General features: G+C 43.8%; 1 protein-coding gene across 11 annotated transcripts in view; it reads left to right on the forward strand.

Moving 5' to 3' along the window:
- The window catches only part of LOC311016438 (AT-rich interactive domain-containing protein 1B-like), a 159,786-nt gene that overhangs the window by 16,013 nt on the left and 125,811 nt on the right, over positions 1-17,962 (forward strand). For all 11 annotated transcript variants that reach the window (XM_084014115.1, XM_084014116.1, XM_084014117.1 and 8 more), the window contains exon 2: positions 7,996-8,199. In XM_084014115.1, coding sequence (XP_083870241.1) covers positions 7,996-8,199 — 204 coding nt within the window. The remainder of the gene's footprint in view (positions 1-7,995; positions 8,200-17,962) is intronic.

Below are 17,962 nucleotides of genomic sequence, written 5' to 3' on the forward strand. Positions count from 1 at the left end.
GGGCCCCTAACCCCGGGTTGTGGAGCCCATTTCTTGGGAAGCCATCACAGCAGGGTGGAGGAGTTGAGGCTCACCTTCATTACTCGATAAAATTAAGGCCACATCTGCTGCTGCTGCTGCTGCTATATTGAGGTGCGGGGGATTAAAGGTGGAGTGGAGTGTGTGTTTGAGTGTGTGTGTATGCGAGAGGTGAGCAGATATTGATGCGATGAGGTTTGGGGGGGAAGCATACACTACCTTAACATGCTATTACAAAATCTCTCATAGCCACACACACATACACTGTTCTATTACCACGGGAAAGTGGAATGCATTTTCTGGTTCCACTTACGATGTTCGAGCCTCTAACCTGCTGTGTTCCCATTCACTCCGAACATCACCGCTGCCGCGCATCAACAATCTCCGTGTCACTTCACGGCGGTAAAGTGACTTAAAGTAAAGCGGAGAGGGGGGGAAGAATATATGAAAATCAATTTTTTTCTAATTAACTTTGTAATTTTCCCGCTGAGCTATCAGACGTGGGGGCCTGGTGTGTCATGCCGAGTCCGATAATGAAATCAATTTGGTTCAAATTGTTTCAGGTGACTTTTTTAATGAGTATCTAATATCCGCCTGAGGAAGGAAGGTCAGGATATCTGTTTGTTATTTGTGGTTTTGTTTTTAAGTGATGGATCACTCACAGGAGAAACATGGACGGGTTCGGCCCCGGAGGACTGGGCAGTGCTCCAAAGCAGACGGCCTGAATGTAAATCCTTGTTTTTGGTTGGGAGCCCCTTTAACTGCACCACGGGTATGACCTAGTTTGACGACATGCTTTTTATAGATACAGTCTTTGTTTTACTACATATTGATTCCTTGATTAAAGACGTTTTCATTGAAACACTGTGTTTCTGGAGTGCCAAACGAAATCAAGCAGGAAAGGTGGAAAAGAGCTTAATAACAGGGACGGGGGCTTATTGTGGTCTTGCTTTGGATGGAGCGTACGCATCCATAATTTACTCGGCTCCCTCTCCCTCAATGGCCAGCCTCCCAGCCTCCCAGCCTGAGGAGCTCGTTAAGCTTTGCCTTACAGGGAAGACTAATGGATGGCAGAGAAAGCCCCCTCAGGACCCTTTAGCATCGTTTCTGTTGGTCTGCTCGCTTAGTATTCACTTATGTATTTTCACCCTACTCTGAGCACAATATCATGAATAACCATTGCTAATTCATAAACACACTTGGCGATATGGGACCTCGTTCATAATTATCCGAGCTAAAGAAACGCAGTTCCTCTCGAATACCATTCCATTAGCAAAGGTGGTGATTTCCTTGAATAAGGGGGAATCTAGCCTGCATATTTAATAGCAGCATTTCGGCTCTGCTCCGGGGGACTTGGGAAGTAAAGGGCAGCACATTTACTCAAATAGCCTGTTCTCTGTCTTTGGGGCAGATGGAGTTATTGTTATTTTCCTCCCTCCTGCCCCTTTTTTCCCTCTCTTTCATTCTTGGTTGTGTAACAGCATCTCTCCATGGGGTTCTGCGGGCTGGGGAAGTTAGAGACGAGTGCATTCCTCTCGTTCCACCGCGGCCCTTAGATGAAATGGGTTTTTTTTCAGTGGCCCTCCACTGTCCCAGACTCACGGCAGGAAACACACAGGACTGAGAGACAAGAAAAGACTGGTAGTGTATGTAGCAAGGCTCTCCCTCCTCCACATCAGAAACAGATTCTGTGAAAATAGGCAGGCAGCGCTGCAAGAGGTGCCTTCCCTATTTCCTGAAAGCATTTAATTTGCATCGGTTTCAAAGCAATAGTTGTGCTGCCGCGCCGTCTTACCTAGAGGCTTTTCAATGGTTTTACTCCACAGAGAAACTTTTTAAGAGGAAACGCTGCTGATTTGTAGCAAAGTTCGTCAGATGATTTTAAAACACATGCTCAGCTCATGAAAAAACTGTGAATGTCAAATGTCGATGAGAGAAGAATGAGGAAACATTACAAAATGTCACCTGGTAAATACTGCTTCTCTAACTAGAACGTTTGCAGGTACATGTTTTTATCCACGAGTTTATTTCCTCCAGTGTGTTTCCTTATGTTTCTACTGATTGCATTTGATCTGTTTTCATTCTCTAATGGTGTGTTGAAGGCATGTCAGCCACATCCCGTTCTGTCATTGAGGGGGGGGGGGTTTTCTTCTTTTTTTCCCCGTCCCTGCCGCTTCTTCTAGCCCTCGGTGTTGGTGAAGGGAAAGGGCTCTGACGACCCCGCGACCCCAATCTCACTTGAGACAGATGAAGCAGCCTTTCTCCTTCTCCTGCTCCCTCCTCCCCCCCCTCTTCTCGTCTCTTCTCTTTCTCTCTCCTAAACTTTCTTAATGACGTCTTTGTGCTGGCCGTGACGAACCGAATGCACGGGAATTTTTCCCTCATGCACATGGGAGAGGGGAGGAAAGGGTGGGTGTGTTTCTGAGCACCCTGATGTGTGTGTGTGTGTGTGTGTGTGTGTGTGTGTGCGTGTGTGTGGTGTAAATATTGGTGTCAAACGCAGAGGGCTCACCGATCAACAGCTCCGAGGACGACACAGGAGGGAGAGCAATTATGTGCATTGCGCCAAACACAAAAGCACGCTGGTTGACTGCGTAACAACAGCCTCTTATCTGGCTTCTCTCTGTCTGCCTCTATTTCTCAACTCACATTATCATTGCCAAACATACAGCACGTATACATGTTCCTGTCTCCTTTACGGCTGTCACTCCCTGCACCTCTCCTCAGATAATATCATGCATCTCTTTGCTCGCCGGCCTTCATGCCTTGCTGCCTGTGCCATCCGGGTTATATTGGGCTAAGGAAGGCAATTTGGCTCTGTCCAGCTCCCCCTGCGGACCACTGCTCATGTTCACTCTGTCATTCAAGACTTTTTTTTTTTTACTAACAAGGCGTGCGTGCTGAAATGCGGTATGAGGTTGTGTTTCAGGACATAATTCTCTGAATTTGGTCCTCTTAGCGATACAGCAGTCGCATGGGAACGCCGCCATGCACACGGCTCAGCCTCACGGCACACTTGCACCATACGTTGTGTTTTTAGGGTGGGGAAAACGTGATGGGGAAGATCCAGCCGAGGCTCAGTGTGTTGTTGTCATCATTTAGCGTTTCGTTAACCTGCTTGGATCCTGGCAGTGAAATGAAGTGATGAGCTGATACTAAGGAGGGATCTATTCCTCATGGAGGCTGGGCAGGGAGGAGTTAACAGTGTGCTGCTCCTCTCCTCTTCGCTTGATGACATCAGTATTGTCTCTGCATCCATGAAATTAATTTTTCTAATCTTAGTCAGCAGGAGCGGGGGAATTTGCACACATTAATATGGAACTCGATCTGTCCTCGCCCACTCCTGCAGTCTCTCTTTCCCTCTCCCCCTCTCCTCCTCTCCCATCTTTTCCCTTTTCCACCCTTCCTGATTTTCTTTGGTGGGTAACAGTAGGCCCGAATCGGAGGGTTTCAAGCCTGAGGCTTTGTTCGGGAGGCCAAGGCATCGCCGGGCCCTGTAGTGTAATAGGAATTGGATAGAGCTCGGCTGCATGGTATAAATAAAACACATAAAAGACAAGGCTGATTGTCCCGGCAGACCACCCAGCTCCGGCTGCAGCATGTTGATTCTCCAGAGACAGACGCAGCACGGAGCATAAAGAGGATCCGTTGACAATAATTATCCTTATTTGTTTCTCCCCGCAAGTACACACGGGCTAAAACGGTTTCATTACACAGGTATAAAAGCTAGCATTCGGCATTAGTCCTTCAAAGGAAAGGAAAAGAGAATCAATACCAAAAAGGCATCTTGGGGATCATTTTCATACACAATCAGGTTTGATGTGTTTTTCTATGGTGATATTCAGAACCATTTTCACATGGCACTAATTTGCACCAGTGCCAAATAGGTTTTGAGAATATAATAGTTGAAAAATATGCTTCCCGCTATTTTCGTATAGTGCATCACTCGGTAGTACCAAGTAGCAGCGGTGTGCTTCAGAGCACCGATACTGACTGTAGCTGCGTGTTTTTTTAAGAAACTGTTGCCTATGCAACAGGAAAAATCTTTTGTTCTCGACAATATTAAACCACCAGGTGATTTAACGGATCATAATTGTTCACTGAACTGCTCTTTCGAGGTTCAAACTATTTCTGAAGGAGCTGGTGCTCAATAAAGCAGCTTGTAGTCTATAAAGAACATATGAAGGAACATCTTTTATTACACTGTTGGTTGTATGAAGACCACCGGGCTGTTGTGAGTCACAAAAAGCGAGGACTTTAGTGGATACACTAGCCCTTGAGACTGGTATGTAGCAATACGGATCTCACTGTATTGTCGCTACTACACCTGCTAAACGGGTGAGCTGGTCTCTGTCACTGTTTCCACTGTGTGTAGTAAATAACTGAACTGAAAGGCAGGTGATGATTTGGTCATCTGGTGTGAAGGACAACCGTAGCAATAGCAACCGGGACCCAGTGTGTGTGTGTGTGTGTGTGTGTGTGTGCACACGTTCATTCACCACGGCTGATAAATCAAGACAATTTTTAAAAATAATTCCCGCATTCAGCATGCAATTGGAATAATAACCATTTACCAATATTGTTTTATGTTTATTTGATCCCAGTGTGTGTCTCGTAATCCACATATCCAAGCCTTTTGTGTCGAGCATTTTGTCTCTTTCTGATTAACAACTTAGCACATTAAAGCGAGAAGAAATACAATCATTTTTTGCAACATAAAAATGTTGCCAATTGAGCTCAGAAAAGCAATTTAGCAGGTTTCACCCTACAGTAATTTCACCCATGTTCTATTTTAATGACTTTGTTTTTTTTGCACACAAAAAAAAAGGCTCACGAAAGTCAGAATGCTGGAGAGGAGTTCATAAATTGAATTTTAAATTTAGCAGTTGAATTACTATTGTCTCCCATGCATCCTCCTCCTCCTCCTTTGAATGGCATGCCCAGATGAACAAAAGTGAAAAACACATTTGAAGAAAATAAAAAACCTTTTCTGTGTATTCCCTGTAGTTTTTTATCTTCCGTCCCTCCTGGCGCAAACACGATTTACTTTGTGTCATATTCATAATTTTTTTTCCTAAGTACAGCCATTTCTCTGAGGGGAGAAGAAAATAATGTTTCAATTTGTCAGGAATTGTTGTTGTTTTTTTGTTTTTTATGCCTGCTGGTGTGAGGGAAATGGTGGTCATATCTCCAGGAAAAGACTGCAGTGGGCTGAAATCTCATTTAGTGGAACTTGTCATGAGAGCAGATATGAGGCTCTGTTTAGGGAGGCGGAGAATACTCCTTTTTTTTTTTTTTTTCCTCTGTGGACAGGTGTGGATAATGCCATGTGTGGAAGATGGACCAATGTATTAGATAGCTCGAGATCGTTTTACTGTGGCTGCTTCCTTTAAGAATTTCCCACAAGAGCGGGAGAGAGATGAGAGAGATCAACAGTGAGAGCCAGTGCAAGATTCTACTAATGCACCTTTCTGTATGTATGTGTGTGTGTGTGTGTGTGTGTGTGTGTGTGTGTGTGTGTGTGTGTGTGTTTAATCGAGCATCCACTTCTCCGCTCTGGAGATGTGGTTTTTTTCTATGTCCAGTGCCTTTCTAAATGCTACAGTAAATGTTTTTTGCAAAGTGTGTGTTTACACTTGGCAGCCGTGTGAGGGGATTTACTTGTGTTGCGCTCAGCATTTTTGGCAAACGGAAAACCTCTTGAGATGGATTGGTGAACTGGATGCCACTGGGGAGGGGAGGGTGTGTGTGTGTGTCCCCGTATCACGGGTGGCACACTGCCCTGAATTCCCCCACAACTGGAGAGCGTTGCCCTTTTCGCTGCTGATGTTGCCTAGTGGACCCGTGTTTTTGTGTGTCTGCCTTGTGGCGTGTTCTGAGTGTACAAACATTTAAGCAGGTCATGTGTTGCCCTCGACACTCACGCCAAACGCCATTATCGCTACATTAGAAGCATATGACCCAGAGTGAGTTGGAAAAGTACACTACTATGATATTTTGCTGGTTTAAACAACAATGCTCAGTTCAGATGCACTAAAGGACTAAATCTATTTTAGTTGCATTCTGAATTAAGTTATTAGATCACTGCTGTTCAGTCAGCCTCTTCATCATCGCACAGAGCAATAAGGAGCTGGGACAAATCATATGATGAGTCAAGATTTTCTCTCCATCAAATCCAATAAGGAACAAATTGTGCTTCTTGAACTTGAAGTTCATCCAACAGCATTTTCTATCGAAAACATAAAAAAAAAAAAGGTTTCACACACCAATGTCTCATAACCTTACTCATTCCCGTATGTGCTCGACTCTAATGCTGGCGATCATTTTGTCAGATGAGACGTCAGTTTTGTTTGGTGGTTAAATATTTCATTTTCGATCAGTACTCCTAGTGTGCTCTGTGACTTTATCTTCGGCAACTGCTCTACTTATTAGAAGTTTCACAATTGCATGAGCTGGGCTACAAATATTCATTAACACACACACACTGTTTCTTCGGCCTTCGCAGGATAACCACCTCACACACGTCTACATACACCTCCATGATCCTCCACGCTTGTGTAATAACTTTTAGTCACCCTGGAGTACTCATTCCTCTCCCTCTCTCTCTCTCTCTCTCTCTCTCTCTGACTTTCTCTCTCCATCTATCTCGCTACCCAAACACACTCTCTCTTTCCCCTCCACACTCTCACTTCATGCACACGCCTCAGTAGACAAAACCACTTTAAAGCAAGAGTGCTGTAACCGTCCGCACGTAACCCGCTGAATAAAGTGCTCCCATCCCCTGACATGTCTTCTTGATATTAGCCTGGCAATATGAGGCAACAGCAATTTCTCCTCCACACTAGACGAGGTGATATTGAGTTGGGAAGAGGAGAGGGAACTGAGGAGGGAGACGGAGGAGGGGGAGGGAGTTAGTTGGAGATGAGAGACGAGAAGAGTGTGTGTGTGTGTGTGTAAGAAGCCGTAGGAACAAAATGTCATAAATCACACATGATCCTACACGGCGGAGACAAAAGGGAGTAAGCATGAAAGAAGAGAGGGAAGATAGAAGAAGTCCACATTATCTGCCCAGCAGACAGACAAACACGCCGCTACGGGTGACGGATTAGCATTAGCCTGATGCACTGTACCGGAATATTCCAATGGCTCACAGAGACCCCATACAGCCTCTTAAAAGGCTCTGAAATACTTACAACGGAATAAATCGCCCTTGACACCTTCTCTTTATTCTCTTTGATTTTGTTTTGTATTCCTTTAAGAAGTGAGTTCCAAGGTGTTGCTTTGGAGATCTGGTGCTTTGACTGCTTCGCCGGCCCGAATCCCCGTCTGGGATTCAAACTCGCAAACTTTAAATGCCTCGTCACAATTGTAATGTAAAGTTTGAGTACCCGCCAGACTCTCAACCTCTATCTGTTCTCCTATTTGAATTCAGAAGAGCACAAACTCCGATGTAAGTATTCCTGCCAGTAACGACGTGCAAAGAGAGAGGGAGCGCCGTGTGGTGATTTCTGGCTCTGCTGGGCTGTAGTTGTGGGAACAAGGCCATCGACTTTTTATGGCTATTGCTTCCCATCACTTTAAACAACATTTACAACACTTTCAAAACCCTTTTAGACATTAAAACAAAGATACAGGCTTTAGGTTTTAATTAAATCATTATGTTTTGGCCCTCTCCCAGCAAAATTTGCTCCGGATAGCTATGCAATAAACATCTTTGCTTACTTAATTCCATTTGTGATTCATTTATGACCTGTGGACATTAATTTAAGGCTTCCAATTGCTGTCCAATTATAAGATAAATCAATGGCTGTGGTTTAGAGTGTGTGCACTAAAGATTTCCGTCCAACTTGGCGGATGCTGGATTCATTCATCCGAACGACCCTCAGCCGATCACAATACACCATCGTGAGTGTGAAATATTAGCCAAGAGAGAAATGCCAGTTACATATCATTAATTCCTCTTTTCCCCATCTACAGGTGTCCTCCATGGACTTCATGGCTATGAAGCGCTCGCAGCTGTACAGCATGGCCAACAATCCCTACTCCACCACGCCGCAGCCAGGGGGCGGGCCTTACCCTCCAAACCAGCCATACACATCACCTCCTCCACACAGATATCCAATAAGCATGCAGGGGAGGGGCCAAATGGGCATGAGCGGGATGCAGTATCCTCAACAGCAGGTATGTCAACAAACCTGAACGCTCCGTTTTTTTTTCTCCAGTCTCAGTGTGATTCATGAATGAGTCCCCTCAGCCCTGCAGTGCCGATCCAGATATCGTAGGTGGTATTCTAAGCGATTTTGCCGCGGTGCATTCGCGTTTTCCCCCCGAAGGCTTGGCATGTTCAATTTGAAACGCCGCCTAAAATACCAGGCAGCACATCTCACACCCTGGCATGAGGTAGTGTCACTCCTGTTCATCACTCCGTTCCCTATCGGTTTGATGCCGTGTATGTGTGGTTTGTGTGTGTGTAGGCACGCTCATTCTTCATGCTTGTTTGATGGAGCGCTTGTTGATGATATTTATATATGCTTCTATTGTATGAGTGTGTACTTTTTTTTGTGTGCGTGTCTTTTTAATTTTGTGTGTGTGTGTGTAGCGGAATGCTCTCTGTGTAGTAAACATAGACGCAGCAAAGCCAACCCACGTCACCATCTCTCCGTGCGACACAATAGCCCTGTGTTGGAAACAATAGTGCTTCTGTCTGCTTTATTGAATCTTAAGAAAATCTCATTTGGACAGGAAGGGCGTGTGTGTTGGAGGGAGAGATACGGAGAATGTATGAGTGTGTATTAGTCTGTGTGTTGACGTGGTATGCGTTTGTGTGTGTCCTGCGGATTCTGGCAGAAAGCAAACTTCATCTTTGTGTTTGTGTGACAATCTAGTTCCATCAGTGTAGTTTGTAGTGAAACAGCACTACTGAGCGCCACAGCAAGAGAGAGGGGGGGGGGGGGGGGGGGAGAGAGAGTCCCCTGCTGTCATTGCCCGCTATATTTAGTCAGCCTGGTCTGTTGGTCTGGACTTGGACACCTCTTATTGGGACGAGCGTGCTTCCACATTTAGCAAGACCACAGAGAGAGAGAGAGAGAAGGAGGGAAACAGATGGACTGACAGACAGACTTCCCACAATGTCTTAAAATATTGTACAAATGTGCGTACATGCAGTACCAGAGAAAATTGGTGTTGTTGTAATGCACATGTATTTATATGCAGATGGACCTTCTTGCCTACAATTTTCACATTATGCACTGAAGGTTTATGTTGTATAGAAAAGGCATTAACAATAAGGCATACTGAGAGGTGCACAGAGAATGAAGGGATTACTACACTGTTTTTACAAATGACGATAAGTTTACAACGTTTACAACATTATACACAGTTGTCTTTGGACGGGTTTTACAATGTCAAAATTATATTTATTATTTATGCTTCTTTTTTATTAATGTGTTTCTAATAAGAATAACAAAATTAATATTATATATATAGCATTTAAATGTATAAATAAAAAATACATATATATATACATAAATAAACAGCTTAAAAAGCTCAAAAATAACAAGTAAATGACTAATTTACTCTATCATATTTCATTATTATAATGATGTATGAACATTATTTTTTCTTACTCGTCCCACTGTGCTCTGCAGGTTTAGTCGTAGACATCATCACCCAAGCTACAGGTCTAAATCTCATGGCTCACGTTGATGATGTCAACATGCTCCCAAAACGAGCATTATTGAGCCCGCTCAGGGATTTTGCGGTATGAAATACACACAGTAGGGCGCGAGCGGGGGTGTGTACTGTATGTGAAGACCGACTGCATAGAGAGTAATGCCGACGCATAATGACGTACAGTCAGTAACACGCACAAAAATACTTCCCTGGTACTGCTTTGTGATGAAATCCTCGGGCGTATTACATCGCCCGAACGTAGCGCTATGGAACGTAATTAGTTCAAATAGAATTAGTTGTTCACTCTAGCTATAGCCATGGGAAATGTGCTTCTAAAGTTTCTAATTATCTGGCTCTGGCTTTAAAAGCAGCACCACCGCATTGCCTATCTGCAGCCGGTGAAATCTAGCTCACAGTAATGAGTTCGGAGGAGGAGGTTTAATTCCACACTCTCACATGAGCGTAATGAGCCTCACCTACAGAAAAGCGGTCAGGGGTCTGATCAGGGAGGAGCAGGGAGGGCTAAAAATGAACGCACCAGATGTGTACTGCAAAATGGACTGTATATCAAGTCTTAAAGTGACTATTAATTACATATCAAAAGATGCACCAAATGCAGTTAAGATGGACATGATTGCAGCTTTGTCTGGAGGAGGATAAAATCAGCCACTCAATCCTCTTTCTGAACATCATGGAACTGCCACCGGATCAGCCGCAAAGAACGTTCACACCGTCTTGACTGGCTGCATCAGCAAGGGGGACCGTGAGTGATGTAAGACACAGCACACACAATCCCCCATGATGCATTGCGCTTCAGGGCTGAGACCTCAGCTTGTCACAGCCAAGCATGCTGGGATGTTGCCAGGCAACGTGACGTCAACAAAGATATGCCTGTACGTCTATCTCTGTGATTTCCCCAGGACTGAGTGACTGAGTGCGTGTGTGTGTGTGTGTGTGTGTGTGTGTGTGTGTGTGTGTGTGTGTGTGTGCAGGCGGTTTTAGCAGAGGAACAAAAGGTCCTCTTTGAATGCCTTTCATTATTATAATTAAATCCTGCTAAATTTAAGCCGCACTCATATTAAATAAGAACTCCACAGCAAATACATACATGTCATCCAGTGGAGGTCTTGGATATTGGATATGTATGTACTCACTTCCGTCAATCAAAGGGTACGTTATTATTCGGACCCATATGGTTTGGGTTTAAGACCATGAGACCTTTGTTGCGTCTGTCTCTCTTCCTCTACTATCACTACCAAAAAGGAAAACATAAAATGCCCCCAAATTTAGAGTAACATCTAATAACATCAAACCCATAGAGCTCGCTGTAAACAGTTTTTATTGGAACTATTTAACACTGAAAAAATAGTCCCTATAAAGATTGTTGACAGCAAGGTTGGTGGAGTAACGGGGACAATACCGTTGTTTGATGCTTTGAGCACCACAAACAAAATTCTATTTACCTCCACTGTGCCTCTTCAGAGCTGGACAATGTTGAATGAATTTATGGGTCATGTGTAGTCCCACAAATCATGTCGACTCAGCTATTTATTATTAATTCTCTGTATTTGTATCCCCCTTTAGAGACACAAAGATATGTAAAAGATGTAATATCTGCACCTTGACATTTACATACATAAATACACGGACGCCGACATTCACATATCTTTAAAAAAAACCTGTGCAGGAGAGTGAAACCCAAAGCTTATACAAAGATCTCCCCTGTAGTTCATATAAACATTGTGACTGGACTGTTATCTCCATCTGGTTGTTTACATTGGTAGAGTTACATGTGTGTGTAACCCAAAGACTATATGTGATCCTTCTGTCCAGATTGAGTCATTGTTTCTGGGGTACCTTGTTTACCTGTCCAGGCCCTGAAGCTTAATGTCTGGAGCTCCCTCCGTCTCTTCAGTCACATGCAGTGCATGTTTGCACAGATAGTATACCCTACCTATATACGCGCTGACGTGATCGCACATGCACTTTCAGACACGCTGCGCCACATTCTTAACAGCACAGTTCACTACCAATTAGGCGTTCTCCTCGTGGCCTCCTTTTTCTTGATTCAGCCATAGGAGGCAAGCACAGACACTGATCTCACTGTTGATGTCTCAGAGAAAAAAGAATGTTCATACCGGCCTCAAGCCAATAAGCCCAGAACTGGTATTGAATGTAGTTAGCGTCATGCAGCGTCTGAACGCATGTGTGTTTGTGTGGAGTGATGGGAGCCGGAACAAAAATATCAGCAGAAGAAAAAAGACAACAAAAGAGGAAGGGGAAGAGGAGGAAGTAGAAGAAGGAGGCGTGTGTCTTGGGGATGACAGGCCACATGAGAAAAGCGTCTGTTTGGGAAGTGGAATGGAGTGGAAATCGAAAGAAAGAAGAAGAAGAAAAAAAAGCCCTCCACCAATTCTCAGCGTAATTTCCTGTGATTTCAAAGTTGGCAGACAGAGAGGAAAAGGAATTTGAAGGAAACATTAGTGTTTGATGTGAAAAAAGGGGAGAGGTGAAGGAGTGGGAGCGAGAGAGCGGGAGGGGGGGGGGGAGATCCTGGAAAATGAAGAGAGAGAAGTAGAAAGAGGAAGCAGTGTGTGTGTGTGTGTGTGTGTGTGTTGTGGGGTGGGGGGTGGGGGGTGGGGGTGTCAAGGAGTCAGGCAGAAACCATTACCAGTGTTGGCTGTTTGTTCCTTACACACTGGGCCAACTTAATAGAAGCCGCCAAGCATTTAAAGTCAAGTGGAATTGTGGCTGAACCCGCCGCTACAAACCACAACAGCCCTTCACAAGCCTGCTGTCCTTCATGGCATTGTACCTTTTTAACAAGGTCACAGTCTCTTTTGAAAGATTAATTTTCATGAATCGTCCTCATACAGAAACATAATACATCTGCATTCATTAAAAAGCCTGTTTTAAAAGGCCTGTGCTCCATTCATCATGGCAAGCTGTGTGCATTCCTAAATAATAAGCAACATATCAACTCTTCTCCTTTGTTTGTACTTAACGTCCGCAATACAACATGTTTAACAGTGGTTTTCATAGCAGCTGAAAACAACTATGCATTGTATTTTATAGTATTGCATTTTAATAGCAGACCCCCAATAAACATTTTCCTATTATGATTCCATTTTTATGATAATAATAATTTTGTTTGTGTATGTTTTTGGTTTTGTGGTATCGTAACGGAATGGGTCTTTTTCACAGTTGGCCCAATGCTTATGTTTCATGGCTCTGGTATTGTGCATGCCGGCTCACTGTCACACTGCCATGACTCACTGCGACACTTGAATAGAGCGACGCTATCATTCATGTAATAAGACACTTGTGTTTTCCTGCTATGACAAGTTACATTTTGAATGGAACTGGCTAAATGGAATTCAGCCATTGATAATTTGGTAAACAATTTTGCTACTGTGATAAAACGCCTCTTAAGAAAAAGACTAATTGATTGACAGGTCTTTTAAATGCCTGACAAGAATAACAAGAAATAAGATGTAAGTACGTTTGTTAACATTTGACTAAATGTTGTCTGTGCCTTTTAATTATTCATAGATGAGAAACACAGACTTATGATAATTAAAACTTAATTTGTGAGTATACTTAAAAATAGTTATTGGGGTTTTATGTTTCCATTAAAACATAAAGCTGTAAAAATCCTTGTGTGTCCAAACATCATCTTGAGGACTATCGACTTTAGGGAGTTAGATGGGTAATTTACGACATCGATTGAGCCTGGGTGGGGGGGTGCCTCACCAGTAAGGAGAGCGAGGGCCACTTGGAAGCACTTAGGGGCCCCGGGTGCTGGGGTTGTCTCTAGGGTTAATGCAGCTAGCGCTGCTGGCTCTGACGGATGGCTGGGAAGCCCCAATAAATCAGCCCCTCTGCCAGGAAAGATGGAGGGAGAGGAGGGGTGAGGGTACAAAGGGGACCACTCCAGCCTCGTCACGCCCCGTCCTTTTTGAAAGGCCCTTGAAACACGGAAGGCTCGCTGCTCAAAGTACACATCGGTTGCACACCCACACAACTCACACACACTTTCTTTTCTCCGTCACCTCCACAACTCCAGACCTGCACACCATGCCAGCCCACGGGACCCTGGGCATCTACTCACAATTAAAATTGTTAGTTTATTCTGCATTTATTTAAGCGTACTCATTTAATTGGACGTTTGCTTTGGCAATATTGTTCACCTGATATTCATGCCAATAAAGCATATTGAAATTAGAGAGAGTGAGAGAGAGGAGGAAGAGAGAGAGATTGAAAGAAAGGAGGACAACGATATGGCAAGGCTGATTAATTAAGGGTTCCTCTCTGGCTATAGAATAGATGAAGTTTCAGGATCAATTAATTAGCAAGCTAGCCTACACACGTCAATGGCTCTAATAGCCTGCTCTCATTTGTAACTTTTATTACCCCGCTGTTGGAGAGTGGCTCTCAGCCAATCAGACGCTGCGTGGAGACGATGCTACGTGGCCATTAACTGGAAAGGGGGGGGGGAATAAACCCCCCCTGTTTCACAGAGCAGTTGAAGCGACACTATCAATTATATCAATGTAAAGTGTGTATATGCTCGATCTAACAAAAGGAAGATCGCAAAACACACATTAGTACATTCTGTGTCCACTCAGGACAAGCATGACTTGCTCATAATGTTAAACTAAACTAAAGTGTGATATATATATATATATATATATATATATATATATATATATATATATATATATATAGTGGATTATACTATTGTGAGCCATTAGTGATATTATAAAGCTGGCTGTCAGGTTTTTTTCTGTTGCAATAGTTGTATGAGCTGCAAAATCCATCATCCTGGCGCATGCAAGTGAAGTGATGTTGGAATTTCATATAATTTAGTGTTGAATGCAGGCAATCGTTGTAAAACGTCACAAACAGAGTGTTTTTGAAAGATCCCGGCTCGGCGCTCTGTGTCTGCAGTGCTCTATATGTGCCTATTGATAAGATAAAAGAGCAGAGAGATGAAAGTGGAGTGAAACGGAGGGAGCGAGGAAGGGAGAGAAAAGAAAGGGATGCTTTACGTCTTTGCCGAGTTACTGGGGGATTAGTCGCTGCTCTAATTGGCTCACCGAGAATTCATCTCCATTTTTTTTTTTTTTTTCAGATTAGAGATAGATTTTTTTATACAGGTCAAGTCTGTTCCGGTATCTCGGTTTCTGGGCTTCATTTGTAGAACGGAGGAGACGTGACACACCATCAACATTTGAAAACAGATCTGAGAAGGCATAGATTGGCATGATCAAGGTATTACCTCAATGCAGCCTCTGTGTAGCGCTCACACCCATCCATTTGGTGTTAGATTGCTATGAGAAGATGAAGACGGAGACCATTCGAGAGAATATGATGTCAAAAATAGGTCTCACATACTGTAAGTCTATCTGAATTTTAAGATGACGCATCCCTTTTGTATCACCGTTTAAGATAAGCTTTAAATACAGGAAGATAAATATAGTAAATAAATAATAGAACGCCTCCTAATAACACATAATAAGCACCTCTCAGTATAATTCACTACAATTCGATGCTCACTCGTCTTGCATTCTAACAGAATTCACAAGAGTAACCTTTCGTGACTGGTCATAGTCAGTGTCAAAGCCTGGGTGGAAAACCTGAGACTAAGGGGCTGATACTACCAGGTGTCATGGACAACATAGGCCTACCTACCTGTAAACCTTTAACCCCATCATCCTCACATCACCAGCGCCTGATTCATCCCTACACCGTACAGCCTCCACGCTGATCTGAAGGGACTTGACAATCCATGTCACTGTCATTTAACACAGCCGCACCGCGTCAACATCCAAGAGAGACAGCTTCGCAGCGGGGCGACGTGAAACACGAGTATAATCTCCTGCGCCGATGTCGACCGCTAATGGTCAACAAGGCTGTTTCAACTAGAAGCCCCCTCCCCTCCCCTCCTGTCCCTCCCTCCCTCCATCCTCACTGTTCAAATGCAATTGACATGACTCCTACACAAGTTCAAGCCCGTCATCACAGCAAGTGGCCAAAAATGCCGCTGCGTGTCGATATGATTGATCTGAGCGACGTTTTAGAGCTGTTTTGTGCTGAATTGTGATATTTGCATGTGTCACATTGCTTCGTTCTCCCCTTTATTGATGATTATTTTCTGTCTGTCAAGACAGAAGTTAGTTAGATTTAGAGCTAGTATAAGGTAGCCCACTCTGCACTAACATTGAATAATGTGATCAGTCATCTATTTACCATGCAGTCTCACATGCTCTCTTTGAGAAAGCCTGCTAGAACTCATTCAGTATCAGCATCTGCACCTCAGCATGAATCACGTTTGCTTTTTTTCGCTCATTATTTCTCAATTTCCCCTCTCTCTTCTGTCTTTCTTGACCACAGATTGGGGTCAGAAGTTTAGTAGGGGAAAAACATTTGGAGCCAGTGGCACGGGGCCCAGAGCCTCTCGCTAAAAAAAAAATACAAAATAAATCGCTGTTCACACACACATTACAGAGAGCATTAACCTGCCCTGCTCTGCCTCTCCAAATGTCTCCATTACGGCTCGGCTTGGAACAACACAGGCACCGCCAGTCGCAGCCAGCCATCAATTGATGTGAGCAGAGACAGAGAATTAGAGAGAAGAAAAAATAAAGAAAGACAGACAGGGGGCAGAGAGCAACGTTTGGCAGTCTTCAGAAAGGGATCCGAGATGAAAAAAAGAGAGAAAAAACACGCCTATGTGTCTCACAGTCGATAGCTACACTATCTGCTTGCTTTTACTCGGCGTCAGTGCGATGTTGATGTTATCACCGGGTCGATAAGTCACAATCTTTGAATAGACATGCATGTGTTTCCATTTGGGAATAAAAACCTGCGGTATACTAAGTGCACCGTGCTTAAAAAAGTGAAGAAAACAACTTCTTCTGCAGTCGTGTTTTTCTTTGTTGTTTCGTATGTACGTCCCATTCTTGTCCAAACACCATTTGGAGTGAAGTTTGAACCGATTCGATTTTGGTGGTCACTGTCAAAATCGAACTGTCACTTCACAAATATGTATATGCAAATTATGACAATATCACACAAATGTCTAATAGGATTACATCATGAAGTGATATTTTGGACAGACGTGGATGTAAACTGTAACTTGATTGGTTTGGCAGAAGCATACAAGCCCAAGAGGTCATTCTAGTTACAGGACTCCAGACTAACTTTTTACATTAACTAACTTTGTCATTTAGGTGCACCCAAAAATTTTCACTGCGCCTTTTGGCACCGCAATAATACACCTATTATACATTTTATGTATAGTTCCCATAACGCATTCAGTCAATGACTATAAACAGAAATAAAGATAACAAAAAAAGAAAGCAAAAAGAAAGCTAAAGATAAAAGTTTTTATTTAAATCTCAACACAAACAAGGGATATAATAATAACCTAAATTGTTTAAAAATAAACGCTCATCTTTGGTGGTATTATAAGCATCGGTTAATGTTATTATAGTTTCTGACTCCTCTGCTTCGGTTTGCGGCTGCCTGACGCTGAGACGCTGCGGGGGGGATTCTCGGCCCACCAGCACCTGTCCCGGTACCGGTTGTGTTTCTGGTGCTTTTTTAACGATTCTGAACGACGACGCTGTGACAGTAAAAGCAGCGTTCCCAGCCTGGCTCTGGCCGTACTCTTTGCAGTAAATGTATAATGTTGGAACCGGAGACCGAATCAAACGGCCGGCTCTTAAAACTACGACCGCGGAGACGGTGAGACAGGACCAGATGTGTACGAAAAAAACGGACAGTTGTCTTCACACGTGGTATATTATGGCTGATACGCTTCCATGGCCCTGCGATGGACTGGCGATCTGTCCAATGACCGCTGGGATCGCCCCCCCCACGACCCTGAATACAGGATATTCTGTAGACGATGGATGGAGGGACACTGCCATATTTCTTTTTCCCACGAACATTCAACGAAGAAGAGACCGGGGTCAGAGCCAATCAGAGACGAAGGCCCGCCCCTACTCGGCCTCTGATTGGCTCAGACCGTGGTATTTCTTCTTCGCTGTTTGCTGTGGGGGAAAAAACATTTTGCTACACGCACAAACCGACCAGCTAAATGTTAGGCATACCGGTGCGACCAAGGAACATATTTAGTTGCACGTCACTGATTTTTGGTCGCATGTGCCCCAAAAATGGTCGCACTCTGCAGACCTGTAGTTATATTTAGTGTTGGCTTGATGTGTCGTGTCTAGATTCAGGTTACTGACACATCACGACCGAG

This window comes from Eutrigla gurnardus, assembly GCF_963514095.1.
Source record: "Eutrigla gurnardus genome assembly, chromosome: 7".
In the NCBI taxonomy this organism is placed as follows: Eukaryota; Metazoa; Chordata; class Actinopteri; order Perciformes; family Triglidae; genus Eutrigla; species Eutrigla gurnardus.